General features: G+C 39.4%; 1 protein-coding gene across 4 annotated transcripts in view; it reads right to left on the reverse strand.

The window, feature by feature from the left end:
* VWC2L (von Willebrand factor C domain containing 2 like) overlaps positions 1-17,052 on the reverse strand; it is a 242,853-nt gene that overhangs the window by 129,424 nt on the left and 96,377 nt on the right. For 3 of the 4 annotated variants that reach the window (XM_056536068.1, XM_056536067.1, XM_056536070.1), the window contains exon 3: positions 7,477-7,606. The exons of the other annotated variant lie outside the window; for it this stretch is intronic. In XM_056536068.1, coding sequence (XP_056392043.1) covers positions 7,477-7,606 — 130 coding nt within the window. The remainder of the gene's footprint in view (positions 1-7,476; positions 7,607-17,052) is intronic. 4 annotated transcript variants of the gene reach the window in all.

The raw sequence follows: 17,052 nt of genomic DNA on the forward strand, positions 1-17,052 counted from the left end.
CACCGCGCTATCATTACAGCACAGAGCGAGTTCGCTCTGCACGTAATGATGGGCGGTACAGGGGCCGGAGCATCGTTACGTCACGGCTCCACCCCTCGTGATGTCACGGCCCGCCCCTTTCAATACAAGTCTATGGGAGGGGGCGTAGCGGTCGTCACGCCCCCTCCCATAGACTTGCATTAAGGGGACAGGCCGTGATGTCACGAGGGGCGACGCCATGACGTCACGCGGCTCTGTCCCCTGTATCGCCCGTCATTACGGATGGATAGGGGATAAAATGTCTAGGGGCGGAACACCCCTTTAAATATAAAAAAAAAATGTTTTGAAATAAAAAGAAAAATGATAATACAAAAAATGATAATATGAAACAGAAAAATTATTATAATGATGGCCCTGATTTACTAACAGTGGAGTGCAGTTTTCTTTGTGGGGTTTAATTTCCTCCAATCTTTTTCTATGGTATTTACTAAGGTTTCCCTACACAATGGCCCTCTATTACTATTCTAAACCCGACTTGTTTTGTTGTTTTTTTTTGGCGCATCTTTGTCTGCGACATGTCGCAGACATCGTGCGCCAGTCTGCAACACGATGCAACATTTTTTCCCGACGGACCCGATGTGGATTCTCCCAAACCCGAAAAAGGGGCGTAACCCGACATTTCTGAGCTTTCCCACGTATTTATAAAGGTTTCCAACCCGAATTTGTTGAATTGTTGTGTTTTTTTTCCCGACAACTCAGAGGAGTTGGAAACCAAAACCAACAAAACCCACGTGCGACAAACAGGATGCGACATAATAATAAATACCAGGGGAAAAAAGCAGTCGGGTAAGAAAGCAAGATAGACTTACAACCCGATTTTCAAAGTAAATGAGGGCCATTGCTTTTTTTTTTTACACATACTCTGATCTGTCGGGTTTTCCTCGGCTGAAATGCACCACATGTTCTGTGGAAATCTCCGTACATATGTTGGGTTTTTGTGAAAATGTCAGGGACACGCCCCCTTTTCCCGATGGCCATGCCCATTTTTCAGGTTTTCTCAGTAAAATGGAGGGTTGGTAATTTTATTTTATTTTTTTTCATTTCTGGCGCAATTAGACAGAATCTGGCACACAACCCGACAAAACATGTCGAGTTTACAATAGTAAACCAGGGCCAATATTTTAATAATAATCTGTGTTTTCAGAAAACCTGTGGATATGTCTGGGGCCTGGATACATTTCTGGAGAGTTATAGTATTGCAGTCATGGATACTAGATTTATAGGGACAGAACATTGATCCAAGGATTTAGTCTGGAGTCAAGAAGGAATTTGTCACGTTACTATAGGGCATTTGGCATCAGCCTTATAGAGGGTTTTTTGTCTTCCTCTGGATCAACTCAGTAGGGACACAATAAAATTATAGGTTAAACTTGGTGGATTCTTGTCTTTTCTCAACCTCATGAACAATGTTACTATGTCCACCATTGAGTTAAAAATGCAATCTGTGGGGTTGTATGGGTTTCTCCTTTGAAAGTATTGCAATAAGCTTAAATTATGGTACATGAAAACGCGTGCCAAAATTGTGTCGGGATGGGAATAGTAAATCTGGGCTAATGTTACAGTATTTCGATTAAATTCTAGAGTTGGGTTGTGGATGCAGGGATTTTGTTTGATTGCCATATATATAGAGAGAGCTTTGGCTTTACCTCTGGATCAACACTTTTTATCACCTTTACTAACTACATTATAAAGTTGCTCAGTTTCATTTATTTACATGCACTAATGATTTGGGCTACAAAAAAAAAAGAATGATGCGTACCCTTTAGCACTATGTCTTCTATCACATTAATTCGTTTAGTGGACTTCAAATATTTTATCATTTGCTGATGCCAGAACAGAATATTCATGATGACCTTATGACACTCGATGCATGAATATTTTACAGAGAAAGTAATAAAGATTGATGAACACGTTGTCTACACGCTGCCGCAATTTGTCCTTGGTCCAGGTACGGTTTTAGTAATTGTCCTTTCTCAATTAACATTCATGTCACGCTAATTCCAAATTTTCTTTTTAAACGTTTTATCAATATACAGTCAATTCTCAGAAATGGCCTATTGGGTTTCCAGCATCACAAATTAAAGCAGCTGTCAATGGTTTTGGATTCATTCAATGAGTTGAGTCAATTAATCGTTTCCTCAATCAGATGTTCAGAGCTACCGGCTTCTTTTGTCTTATTTTTGGCAGAGCCAATGTTTTATTATAGGACAATAATACAATGGACATACAGTCAGTTGGGGTTTGGGAATTTTCCACTCATTAGAAGATAATACATTTGGTTTCTACATATATGCAAATTCAAAAAAAGATTCTGCATATGGTTAGTGTTACACCTTTAAGTGATATGACAGATATTTTCATATAAAAGAAGCCATTACATTTTATTGATTTGGGAAATAAAGGTAAAAACTGGGCAGGAAAAAACATTTTATAAAATTTACCAAACTTAATGGGGTTATCCAGCCAGTAAAAATGTATGGATCATCCTCAGGGTAGGCAATCAATATTAGGTAGGCAAGGGTCTGGTTCAGGCCACTATGACTGGTACTTGAAGGGCCACAGTCTCTTTAATGTTTACCTGCACTCATCCTTGTACTTGTAATACTATCAGTAGATGTGCTAATATGAACTATAGCGTTGCCTTATTTACGGTACTTGGTACAAGACTGTCGTGCTTGCACTGCTGCTACTCAAAGTATGACAATGGCTAGATTTGATTTACTATTTAGCATTAGTATTTGAAAGCTAAAAGATAATAAGCATAATGGAAAAATGTGAATCTCTTCTGTATTTTCCACATACTTATTCTTTCTTCCTATGTTTGGGTGCACCAGACCATGAACTGTAAGAAATCATAATGCTCTCCAATGTTATGTAATGCTGGTGGCTGTAGGAGAAAATGGGCAGGGATGACGTCAGTGTAGCTGCAAATAATAGATACACAGTGTTGACTGTGTTAAGCAAATGTAACTTCTGCTGTTATGTCTATAGAAGGGACATAAGGGGTGGTTTCTAGCATTTTTATTTGGCTGCGGGCTGTGTGTACAGTCTTAACAGCACTGCTTCGGTAGTATACAGGCTTATTCATGGCAAACCTTGAGCCCATTAGAAAGACCCCAACTGCAAAGACTACACCTAACGATCTCATCGCTGGACTGCAGATCAGGTAGATCATGCAGAGGGTCCTGTTTTAACTGCATGATCTGCTGGACTGTACCTGGCAGTTGTTGCAGTGTTCAGACTGTCTTTCTGACAGCTGGGCTCACACGACAATCTATTTATAGATGGCAGCCTGGCTTAAAACCCATTTGTTCACACAAAATAGAAATGGTCCGGCACCGCAAACCTGACCTTACGTCTGAATTGGTGGAGAGACAGAGACACACGAGTAGGATCAAATAGGGGGTGCTATTCAACAATGCAGACAGAGTCTCTCAAAATGTGGCAGTCCATGAAAACGAGAAAATAATGCACTCACCCGTTTAGAGAACTTGCTTGTAAAACTTTAAAGGGGTATTCCAGGAATCAAAAAACAGGACTTTTTTTTCTTTCAAAGACCTCTTGCTGTTTGTTTCCAGTTTGGGTGTGGTTCTGCAGCTCAGTTCCATTGAAGTGAATGGAGCTAAGTTGCAATACCCCACCCAAAGTGGAAACAAGGAGGGCACTGTCTTTGAAAGAAATAATGCCTGTTTTTTCATTCCTGGAATACCCCTTTAATCTTAAAAAAAACAGTGGAATTCCAAGGGTAGAATCAGAGGAGCAACCTCGCGGCAACAGACTGTTTCCTGCGCCCCCTAGTGCACTTCCTCGGGCCGCTGCCCAAGTGAGCTTGGGAGCAGGAAACAGTCTGTTGCCGCAAGGTTGCTCATCTGATTCTACCCTTGGAATTCCACTGCTTTTTAAGATTTAAGTTCATTCTACAAGCAAGTTCTCTAAACGATTGAGTGCATTCATTTCTATTCTTCATGGACTGCCACATTTTAAAACCCATTTGTGTCTGTCATTTAAAGATGTAAGGCGAACGCTTACAGAAGGTAAATCCTGTATACTAAATGGAGTGCTGAACTCAACTCTGATCAAGATTACAGGGGGTTCTAGTGGTTAGAACCCCCCACAATCTATCCTGTGGATAGGAATAAGTGTGTGGAACAGCGATACATGTGTTAAAATGGAATACCCCTTCAAGTGCAACATTGATATGAAGTCTGTTGTACAGGACCTTTCTTTATATTCTCAGCTAGATCCACTAACCTGTTGGAAGGAATTACATTCTTCCAATAGTTATTTTTTTACAACGTTTATAACAATACAGTTCAAGTCAATCTACTGTACACTGCAATGGAAGTAGGAAATTGTAGCCCCCTGTTATTCGGAGATATCATCCTGATTCAGAACTATTTCCACTGTTAGCTGTTTGAAGAAAACACAGTTCACACCCTGTTCTATACAACAATTATTACTCCTCTGTTTAACTTTCAAAGGTTCAAATCCCATTTAACAAGAAAAGAATGTTCACTTTGCTTTGTCATTGTGTTTTTCATTGGCAGGAAAAGCTGTAGTGATTATTACAATGAGTAATAGAGCATTACTTTCATAAATGATGTGGCAGTATGAATGCACACCTTTCAGCACAATTTTTTATGTTGTTTACATAGATTTAACATTTTAACTAAAATCATTGCAATTGACTTCTAAGTCAGCAGCTACTTGGCAGTCTATTGTATAATAAATATGGATGGATGTGTCAATGTGTATATAAAACGCTTCTTAACATGAACACTGCAAGGGAATGAGCTCACGTAGATGAGTTTTTTGTTTTAAATTCTGTTTGAATCTAACTAAAAACAAAAAACATTTTTTTTAAACTTTTGGTATTGTTTAGGGCTGTATTAGACAGCAGGTGTACAAGTTGATCTGCTCTTACTTAAATGGGTTATCCAGAAATAGAAAAACAAGGCTAATTTCTTTAAAAAACGCTCCCCATCTGTCTCCAGGTTGGGTGTGGTATTACAACTTGGCTCCATTCACTTCAATGGAACTGAGCTGCAGAACCACACCCAACCTGGAGACAGACGGAGAGCATTTTTTTTCTATTCCAGGATAACCCTTTTAACCCCTTAAGGACGCAGGACGTAAATGTACGTCCTGGTGAGGTGGTACTTAACGCACCAGGACGTACATTTACGTCCTGTGCATAACCGCGGGCATCGGAGCGATGCCCGTGTCATGCGCGGCTGATCCCGGCTGCTGATCGCAGCCAGGGACCCGCCGGCAATGGCCGACGCCCGCGATCTCGCGGGCGTCCGCCATTAACCCCTCAGGTGCCGGGATCAATACAGATCCCGGCATCTGCGGCAGTGCGCAATTTGAATGAATGATCGGATCGCCCGCAACGCTGCTGCGGGGATCCGATCATTCATAACGCCGCACGGAGGTCCCCTCTCCTGCCTCCGTCCGGCTCCCGGCGTCTCCTGCTCTGGTCTGTGATCGAGCAGACCAGAGCAGAAGATGACCGATAATACTGATCTGTTCTATGTCCTATACATAGAACAGATCAGTATTAGCAATCATGGTATTGCTAAGAATAGTCCCCTATGGGGACTATTCAAGTGTAAAAAAAAAATAAAAAAAAAATGTAAAAGTAAAATTAAAAAGAAAAATCCCCTCCCCCAATAAAAAGTAAAACGTCCGTTTTTTCCTATTTTACCCCCAAAAAGCGTAAAATTTTTTTTTTTATAGACATAATTGGTATCGCCGCGTGCGTAAATGTCCGAACTATTAAAATAAAATGTTAATGATCCCGTACGGTGAACGGCGTGAACGAAAAAAAAAAAAGTCAAAAATTCCTACTTTTTTAATACATTTTATTTAAAAAAAATTATAAAAAATTAATTAAAAGTTTTTTATATGCAAATGTGGTATAAAAAAAAAGTACAGATCATGGCACAAAAAATGAGCCCCCATACCGCCGCTTATACGGAAAAATAAAAAAGTTAAAGGTCATCAAAATAAAGGGATTATAAACGTACTAATTTGGTTAAAAAGTTTGTGATTTTTTTTAAGCGCAACAATAATATAAAAGTATGTAATAATGGGTATCATTTTAATCGTATTGACCCTCAGAATAAAGAACACACGTCATTTTTACCATAAATTGTACGGCGTGAAAACGAAACCTTCCAAAATTAGCTAAATTGCATTTTTCGTTTTAATTTCCCCACAAAAATAGTGTTTTTTGGTTGCGCCATACATTTTATAATATAATGAGTGATGTCATTACAAAGGACAACTGGTCGCGCAAAAAACAAGCCCCATACTAGTCTGTGGATGAAAATATAAAAGAGTTTTGATTTTTAGAAGGCGAGGAGGAAAAAATGAAAACGTAAAAATTTTATTGTCTGAGTCCTTAAGGCCAAAATGGGCTGAGTCCTTAAGGGGTTAAAGAGACATGAAAAGCTGCCCTGAAAGATCACTATTTCGGCAGAATTTCTATATTCGCAGAACACAGAATTCCGCAGAAGCTCAAGCACCACTGACTTCACTGTGATTCCGCTGTGAAATTTCAGAAAACATATGACTGGTCTTATATTTTGCAGAATGCGGAAAGCAGATTTTCCGCAGAAGAAAGCCCGCCGCAGAAATTCCGATGTCTGAATGAATTGTATAAGTAGGCAGTAAATTACGGCCAAATTTCCAGTGGAATTCATCTGCGTAATTTCACAGTGAACAAGACCTTATCATTATGATGAGGGAAGAGACAGCAGTCGGCACAACCAGGATCTTGAATGGTGTGTGACGGGCAGTCAAGCTATGTGTAGGTATGAATCAGGTGAACCGGTATAGGTGGTGCTCAATCTCAAGCATTAAAATGCAGATACGCGATGTAGCAAATATGTGAAGAAGAATGAGAGGCCACTCACCAAATCCGTGTTCCAAAGCTTTATTCTTATATTTTCAATGCATAAAAATTCGCCAGCATAAGAATAAAGCTTTGGAACACGGATTTGGTGAGTGGCCTCTCATCCTTCTTCACATATAAGACTTTATCATTGTTGGCAGCACACTGAACATTAAGCAATCATATTTCCAACAATCAGCTGTTGAGCTAATATTTCATTAATTGGCTTTTTGCTGGGTGTATTTATCGGCCAGATTGGCTCATAATAGCCTTGTCTTATACAGCCATATAACATGGTCGTATTACAGGTCCAAGAGCTTTGCTTCTGGGTAGCATCTCTCCAAAGTACAGAGCTGTGTGAAGAACCCTACAGCAGCATTTTAACCCTGCGTGCTTCTTCTCACAGCTCTGCCATGTGCATAAATCTGTGAACTGCGCAGCAAACTGAACCATGGCAGAAAAGAACCCCAGCGGCTTAACATTATGTCGCAACAGCAAAAACAAATGAGCCGTTGTAGGATGCAAAGCATTACACTCACCGTTCTTGCAGACCGGGCAGCACTGTTCAGGTTCATACACGGGATTTACACACTCTGGCACTGCACAATCCGCTACAACACAGTGGACTTCATTGCTGGGCTCACACCGGCACCATTCACACGGAGAAGGCTGTCAGGAGGTAACAGAAATTTTATAGAGTTTAGGACTGACAAGATGCGTCTTACATACTATTACAGAAGAAGAAGAAAAAAATATTCTTTCTGTACAAAAAAGTCATACTGTTAGTAGCACCTGATCAATAGTAGAAAACAATAGTAAGAGAACAAGCTGCTGTTTTAAGGACCAAAGGTTTTTTAAAGATGCATGTTTTCCAAAAACATTTTTTTGGAAAACATTTTTTAAATCAACTGGTGCCAGAAAGTTAAACAGATTTGTAAATGTACCGAAACGCGTTGGATATCTTTTTGTCCCAAACGAGCCCTAGTAGTGAAGTCACTCACCAGCTCCAACTGCATCCGATCCCTTCAAGCAGCAAGCGAGGTAGAGACGCCACCGGCCGGGGCTGTTCTCCCTCTAACCGCAAGCCACATCTATACAGCAGGATTCGAACACGAATTCATTTGAACGCACGGACATTCACCTCCACCGCTTTCAAAAACCAGGTACCCTTTCACTAAGTATAGTGTACCTGATTGGTAGGAAGTATATGTACCATCGCTGGAAAATTATCTAACTCACGTACACCATTTTTCCAGTGTACCGGATGATCAGATCGGTGAGTCTGATAGTCCGGAATTCTTTACAAACCAGGACCTGTCAGTATCCACCCTATTAGAGATAATTACTCTTTGTTTTTTACAGCAGTAATAGTGGCACAATAACACAGTTACACAACTTACACCACTTACTAATTATTTTTTGTAATTCACAGAATGCAGTAATTTCCCGATTAAGTCTAAGGTTATACCCATATACCCATACGATTACCCATATTCATACGATTACTTCAATAAATTAACACATGTAAGCACAATTTTTGGTTTTTGTTCATTTTGTATTGTATATCAATATAAGTTTCCCTATAGCAAGCGCCTGATTACCACACACTTGTATTTTTTGTATTAGTGAATTATTCGGCTAGTACTGGGTGGTGAGTAGGGATCCACCCGTAATCTTGGGCAGCAGCTAAAAAATCCATGCAGTAGAGCTTGTGTATGTATAAAAAATTTGTAAATGACTCCTAGTAAAAAAAATCTTAATCCTTCCAGTACTTATCAGCTGCTGTATGATTCACACGAAGTTCTTTTCTTTTTAAATTTCTTTTCTGTCTGACCAGAGTGGGAGCAAATCCACCATAGAAAACCTATCCTACTCTGGACAGTTCCTAAAATGTACAGAAGGGTCAGCAAAGAGCACTGTGGTCAGACAGAAAGGAAATTCAAAAAGAAAAGAACTTCCTGTGGATCATACAGCAGCTGATAAGTACTGGAAGGATTCAGATTTTTTGATAGAAGTAATTTACAAATCTGTTTAACTTTCTGGCAGCAGTTGATTAAAAAAATAAAAAATGTTTTCCAGCAGAGTACCCCTTTATCTATGCTTTATTATGCACCACTGAAGAAGGGGTGTTAATCTGCCATACCCCGAAACGCGTCTGGCCTATACTTGGATGTCGGATCCCACTGAACTCTATTCACATTAAGCACCTTATCCCGGTGCGTTTTTCCTTTTTCTACATACAGCGCTTCAAGAAGACAACCATTGCCATATATCCACTTAGATCATTGACCGCCTGCTGACTAACTCTATTTAAACAAAAGGACTTTAACTATTTTAAAGAATGAGCATTTACAACTAAACAGCACTTACAACTAAACAGTCAGCTGACCTGCAATCAGCTGACTGCTGACCATTGACGTCAGACGCCACTGGGAACCACGCTGACCGGCCGAGAACTGCCATCTCTGAAGCTGGCTGGAAGAGACACGGCCGCACATCGCCGCCCCAGCTGGAGCGTGGCACAGCTAGCCAGGTCCCAGGAGCGGTGAGGGGCACGAAGGTGCCGACAACTTTATTACAGTCATTACGATGCAACAATACAGCAATTACAGAGTGTGCAGCATACGGGACAGATACAAGAACACTGATACAGTGTATATACAATATTATTATAAAGTGGATACAATTGGCAGAACGGCAATTAAAGACTATCTCAATTCATGCAGAGCAACAACATACGAGTGTGGCCACAACTCCATATAGGATTACATATCAAGATCGTGATCTTCTCATTTTTATTTACAGGATAGAACTTATGGTTACTATTGGATACCACAGCTATCTGAAATCAATAATATTGCATTTGTATTCATTTGCAGCCTTTTTGTTGCAGGCTGTTTCTTTGTTGCAGGTTGTCACTTTATTATAAGTGACATTAGATACATGGTGATTTATCCAACTTCTATGTAGATTAGGGGCTATATGGAGTCATATTGATTCTTGTATTACTGATTTTTGTATCTACATGTGTATTTGTGGCATCCGTTTTAACTATTACATTGGGGCCCCACGTTAGGCACACTATTATTATCCTTTTTTACTTAAGTGTATTTTATTGCCAATTCTCATATATTGAGTTTTTTTTTATATAATAAATCTATTCATTGGATTACTATATCTATTTCCTTTCTTGGTAATACCAGACAGATACCATATAACTTTTTGATGAGTTAATGTACTGAGGACTGGTACATTTTATCCTAAAATCAACTTATGGTGGAAAATCCCTTTAATATACTTCATAAAAAATTATCTCCTTTTTTTTTTTATAAAAAAGGATGGCTTAGAAAAAAAGACCACTAGGGGTCCCCATATCATCCAGATCCTAGTCCTGTCCAGCTGCAGCTTTATCTTTGTACCAGCTGAAGCACAGGTAGGGACAAAGTCCCGGAAGTGTGGGTGGGGCTAGCATTCTGTAATCTGTGCTCACTCCTGAAAACAGAGAGAAGGGGGTTACAGAGCAGCCTGCGGTGATGGGATGAAGAGACCAAGCGCTGCACAGCAGACTCAGGAAAAAACTGAATGCATGGTGAGGGTGGGCTCTGTGCCTGTCTCCGACACTTGCCTTCCTGAGCAGTGGATGTCAGAATGAGAAAGCAGGAGAACAGAAAGATTTGTAAGCCAAATATGGAGGCTAGACACACAAAAAATACATGTAAAGCATCTGCAGGACCCTAGTGAGTAACATATATAAGCAATGGTAAACTAGTTTTTTCTTATCAACTGGTGGCATAAAGTTATACAGATGTGTAATTTACTTCTATTAAAAAATCTTCATTCTTCCAGTACTTATCAGCTGCTGTATGCTCCAGAGGAAGTTGTATAGTTCTTTTCTGTCTGTCCACAGTGCTCTCTGCTGACACCTCTGTCCATGTCAGGAACTGTCCAGAGCAGGAGAGGTTTTTTATAGGGATTTGCTCCTACTCTAGACAGTTCCTGACACGGACTAAGGTGTCAGCAGAGAGCACTGTGGTCAGAGAGAATAGAACTATTACAACTTCCTCTGGAGCATACAGAAGTTGAAAAGTACTGGAAGGATTAAGATTTTAAAATAGAATTAATTTACAAATCTGTATAACTTTTTGGCACCAGTGGATTTGAAATGTTTTTTTTTCCCACTGGAGTACCCCTTTAATGAGAAAACATTGCCCACTATAAAAATGTGAAATTGTTAATATACTAGCTGACAGAGCTCTGGGTCCTCTGCTCTCTCCTGCACAGGTAAATATTTTTGGCAGCTATTTTCAGCATCAAAAATTGCATTTTTTTTTTTTTTTTTTAATAAACATATTTTTAAAATGTTTTTGCAGCTTTTATTTGGACATTCTCCATCTGTTTTTATCCTATAGCAAATTCTATTATACAATTTGCAAACTAAAATTTCACAAGGACTTTTTTAAACGCATGCACTTAATTTTACAGCCATAAAATTAAAACCATAACATTTTCCTAAATGTAAAGTACCAGCCGCTTTTCCATTGAGTTCAATAATTAAAAAAAAAACTGACTTTTGGGCCCAAAATAATGTTTGTGAGAATAGTCTCAATCAGTACTCGTACTAGTATAGTAGTAGCTCTTGGCATCCAGAATATGTACATTTATCTAGGCAAGTGGATCAGGGAATTCGGAGGTTTGCATGAGACAGACAAGGCTCAAAACACTTTTCCATAATATCTTTATCATGTAACACAAACGATAAAAACAACTGACTGCCATTGTAATTAAAAATCTCAGCACAGTGAGAAAACTGTAAAGGATATGTATTTTATGTATTGGTCCAAAGCCTCTAAAATTTAATAAATTAAGCATCTTTGGAAACAGTCTTGACTTAAGACTACAGAAAGCAAGCATAGTGTGTAGGCTGATGTATTGTCTGTAGGCCAATAAGGGACAGAGAGAGAGACGTAAAACATTACCCTAGAGACAAAGATCTTACCTTTTCAATAAATGTTCTCTGATCCGATAAAACAAATATATAGCAGAGAAAGAAAAAAAGCAATACGCGCCCCATGTGAAGTACGTCATGGTAACAATACAATGGTAGACGGAAAACCACTTACCAAGTAGGGTTGCGCTCAGAGTACAACACCTAAGGAGACATCTAGATTGGTAGGGAACCTGCAGCCTCGGCTCGTCCGGTATTAGCCTCGCTAGTTGGGTGGGAAGACAATTCAAGCAAACAAATTCAAGCTTTTTCCAGGCGCTGGTTCAACAAAGTAGGAATTTGGACACAGTTAATGTCCAAAAAATGATTTTATTGCACTAAAACAACACGTTTCTGGTCCGAACAGGACCCTTCCTCAAGTAAGGTGCTCAGAAACACCTTACCTGAGGAAGGGTCCTGTTCAGACCAGAAACGCATTGTTTTAGTGCAATAAAATCCTTTTGGACATTAACTGTGTCCAAATTTCTCCCGAAAAAAGCGTGAATTTGTTTGCTTGAATTGATAAAACAAATATGGAATTGTTTGGCCATAATGACTTTGGTTATTTATGTAGGAAAAAGTGGGAGGCTTGCGAGCCCAACAGCACTATCTGTGAAGCACATGGTGGTGGCATCATATTGTGATAGGCTGCTCTGCTGCAGGGGGGACTAGTGCACTTCTCAAAATAGATGGCAATATGGAGGAGGAAACACTATGTAGAGATATTGAAATAACAACTCAAGATATCATCAAGAAAGTTAGAGCTTGGGCATAAAGGGATCTTCCAAATAAGCAGTGACCTCAAGCATACTTCCAAAGATGTGGAAAAATGTGTCAGCGAAGGAAGCTTACCTGAAAGGAGGAGGAAGCACCACTGCTGGTACTACAGCTGCCTCCTTCTTTAGTTTGTTATGGTAACACTACATATCACACATAGGAGGCTGTGGTCTCTAGGACAAAGCTCACCATTGCTCTTGTCCTGCGCCCTACTTGATCACTTGGAATATTGGCCAATAATGAGGGTAGGGTTTCTCATTTCATCCCCCATTACCTATCCTCCTCCATGGGTCTTAGTAAGGTCCTGTGGTGCACATGGAGGGGGGAAATAATAGGTTGAGTGTGGAAGTGAAGCACCATGGTTATGTTTATCATGGTCATAATTTTAACTTGAAAAATCCACTGCCCATCTCTTTCATACAATCTGTAGTCGAATGGAAGGAAGAGCTGCAAACAACCCTTTTAAGCTTTATTATGGGTCATAATTATTTTTACAGGAGCTAGTGATTTTTCAAGTAAAATGATCACCTAGGTGGCAAATAAAAGAGGGCATATGTATGATATGTAAGATATATGTAGGATATGTGTATGAATTTTACATGAAAAATTAATAGTTCATGATACAAATAATCTTAGGGATCACTGGTCTACAGTGTCCTGTTATCAGTAAAGTCTTTCAGAGAAGCTATTTTGTTTCAGGTTTCTTATCAGCCTTTTTACCATTCCGGAAGGAACTTCAAAGTTAATTTATGACCATTTTAGGGTTGACATTTGATCTGGTCACAAATCTGCATAGAATTTAGCTCAGAAGAAAAGACCATGGGGGAGATTTATCAAAACCTGTGCAGAGGAAGAGTGGTGCAGTTGCCCATAGCAACCAATCAGATTGCTTCTTTCATTTTCCACAGGCCTCTAAAGAGGCCTGTGGAAAATGAAAGAAGCAATCTGATTGGTTGCTATGGGAAACTGCACCACTCTTCCTCTGCACAGGTTTTGATAAATCTCCCCACATATTGATAACAGGACACTGTAGAGTAGAAAGTAAACCATTTTTTTAGTAAATGGGAGCCCTACAATCCTGACTCAGCAACATCAGTTCTGTTAGGAGGAATGGGCCAAAATGTCTGAAAATTGTTGTGAGAAGCTTGGGGTAGGCCCCAAAACGTGTGAAATAAGTTAGAAAATTGAGGCAATGCTACCAAATACTAACTATGTGTATGTTAACTTCTGAGCCACTGGAAATGTGAGGAAATAAATAGAAGTTGCAATGTATTATTTTCTCTAGTATTTCAATGACATTTCAACAGTCTTGAAATATAGTAGTGATTCTAACTGACCTTAGAGAGGGAATGTGGACTAGGATTAAAGGTAAGAAATTGTGTGTGGTTACAGTTTATGGAAACGTATGAATTTAACTATAGCAATGCTTTGTTACATTATTCCAAGACCTGTAAGAGTATTTATTTCTATTACTACTTTTACTCAATAGAGAAGTGTGTCCTTGCCTGTGCTGTAAAGAACAGTAGCTGTGTAAAGATACAACATACGGTAACTGTACAACAAATAAAGTGAAAATATATGTAGATTGTGGGGGACATTTAACTCACATGCTGGTGTAAATCAATCCCCCACCAGAGCAGGAATTCACTGGATTTATCACGAGGCGCACTCCTCCTATTCAATTTTCACCTGCTAGCAGACATAAAATATAGTAAATCCAAGGCATGGAGCAACCATGTCCCCTCTGTTTGAAACCCTTCCCCCTGCCACAAGCTACAGCCACTCGGTGAGTGCCTCACAAAACAGCAAAAAGCCACATAATTGTTGTGCGCAGCTGGAGTTTCTGCAAAAGTAATGCGACTTTTGGCCTTTGTGTGTAAGATATGCAAAAGCGCAAACAGTCATATAGTGAAAGAAGGAGAGATATTAAAAGCATAGATGGATAGATATGATATGTATTTGAGATATAGATATTGGATTGATTTAGATATTGGAAGTATTAGATAGTGAATGTATCACCTAGATTATTACATTAATACAGGGACATATTACTGAAAAGCATGTCTCAGAATGCTGTTAAATGCAGTTCAGGCAGAGATGAGTAAGCTTTCTGAAATTTCAGAAAGTGTTTAATTTACATTGAACAAGATTGCTGCTAACCGGCAGTAAAGTGTTAAGTTGCGCTGCACAGCAGAGCATCTTGCATCTTTTGTCACAGTAACCTTGCAAATTCACTGGTTTACTGTAACATCTTTCTGGGCTATGCAATGGCCCAGCAAGGAAGGAGTCAATTATCACTGCTGAGCAGCACAAGTTTATTGCTTGGAGGATGTATACATTATACAGCCATCTATATGGCTTTATAATGTATAAAGGGAAGAAAGTGATACTTACCATCTTGTTGCTTGTCTGGGCCTTTTCTTGTGTAGCTCCGCTTGTAGCAATGACATCATGAGGGAGTAGAGTTACACAAGATGAGGCCCAGATCATCAGTGAAAAGATAGCAAGTATCACTCTTTTCAATGAATACATTATACAGCCCTGTAGATGGCTGTACAATGTAAACTCCCCATTCCTTCCTTCCCCATGATTTAACTAGAGCTGCTCTGCAGCACTAACTAATTCCTTCCTTGCTGGGCTGAGCTGTACTCATGGCTGTCAGCTGTAGGCACAGTTTAGCTCCAACATTTCAGGATTTGCGCGAGCCAAACCTGGCAATGTTCGAAAGTTCAGTGAGCCTCAAACCCCCCAAAGTTCGGATCGAAATCGTGTTTAGGGGGGACTTGGCTCGCTCAACTCTACATTTCAGCAAAGCCCAGGGACACAGGCACAATAGTCTGAAGGAGATCCTATTCATTTGTATGGGCAAGGTTTCTAGGCATGCCCTGTGACCTGTTTTTTATAGTACAGCTGTAAAGCACTCCTATGCCCGTATTGTGGCAAGACCCAGTGTCTAATCTGACCGCACCTGTAGTCATTTACATATCTGGGACGTGCCAACAATCTGACATTTCTATCAGGGAGATTTATTTTTTTTTTTTCAATGAGTGTAGATAATAAATAGAAAAAAAATACACCAAAAATTCTTAGATTTTAAAAATATGTCAAATTTAAAATAAACACAAAAGAGATCTATATATAAGGAGATCTATATTTTCTAAACCACATACAGATGGAGCAGAGTTAACAGTCAGACTTTGCACTAACGTATCTAGTTAAGGTTCTATGACTCTGACTGTTAACTCTGCTTCATCTGTATGAAATGATGATACATTAGTGTCACGCTAACAGCTTTTATGCTCAGTTAAAGAAAAGAGAAAAAAGAGACAGGAATCCATAGAGTGAGATGGTTTAATTAGATCACAATTAAGCAGTTATTCATGCAGTAATTATCAACACTACTGTCTATGCATTTACACATGGTACGGTATGTGTGTGCCGCCTACACAGTTAAGGGACCTGCCTCTGACCCGCACGGTAATTACATCTTATGTTTCCGATACCTTACTATATACCCAGGCAAAAGCTATAGAATCTAACAACAGATTATTATCAGTAAATACTCACAATTATACAATATATATGCTAAAAACTATTGTCTTGTGCCATGTCGTTCACCTTCACGTCTATACTAATCACGAGGAAGGTTATCCATAGCAGTAGTTCTATGCAGACTTTAAAAAATTGGGAAATAATTATCAACATTATGTAATGTTGTATGTGTATATGACGTTATTTGTAGTGAGTAACAAGAGATCGACTGTTGTATTGTAAGGCATTGTAAGGCCATAATGGTCTATCGCATTGTTTCGTAACCAGGGTGCCACCAGCTGTTGCAAAACAAGATCTCCCAGCATGCCTGGACAGTTGAAGGCATGCTGGGAGATGTAGTTTTGCAACAACTGGAGGCATCCTGGTTGGAAACACTGGTCTAATTTATGTTTTTTTTTTTTTTTGTGGCTTCTTAAGGATGAATTCAGAATAGATATAAGATATGATTTTGGTGAAGTCATGGATGGCGAGAGGCATTGAATGGGCAAGTGTAAGAATCTGAGTGACTTTGAAAAGGGCCAAGATGTGAAGGCTACACGACTGTGTCATAGCATCTCCAAAATGGCAAGTCGTATGAGGTTATCCCAGTATGCACCAGTTAGTACCTACCAAAAGTGGTCCAAGGAAGTTCAACCAATGAATAGGCAACATGATCATGGCTGCCCTAAGGTCATTTATGCAATAGAAGAAGATGGCCTTATCTGATGAATCACATTTCTTTCACATCATGTTAACAGCCAGGTGAATGTGCATTGCTTATGTAGGACCCCTTTACATGTACTACCTACCTAAACATTATTTC

The sequence above is a fragment of the Hyla sarda genome, chromosome 8 (genome assembly GCF_029499605.1).
Source record: "Hyla sarda isolate aHylSar1 chromosome 8, aHylSar1.hap1, whole genome shotgun sequence".
NCBI lineage: Eukaryota > Metazoa > Chordata > Amphibia > Anura > Hylidae > Hyla > Hyla sarda.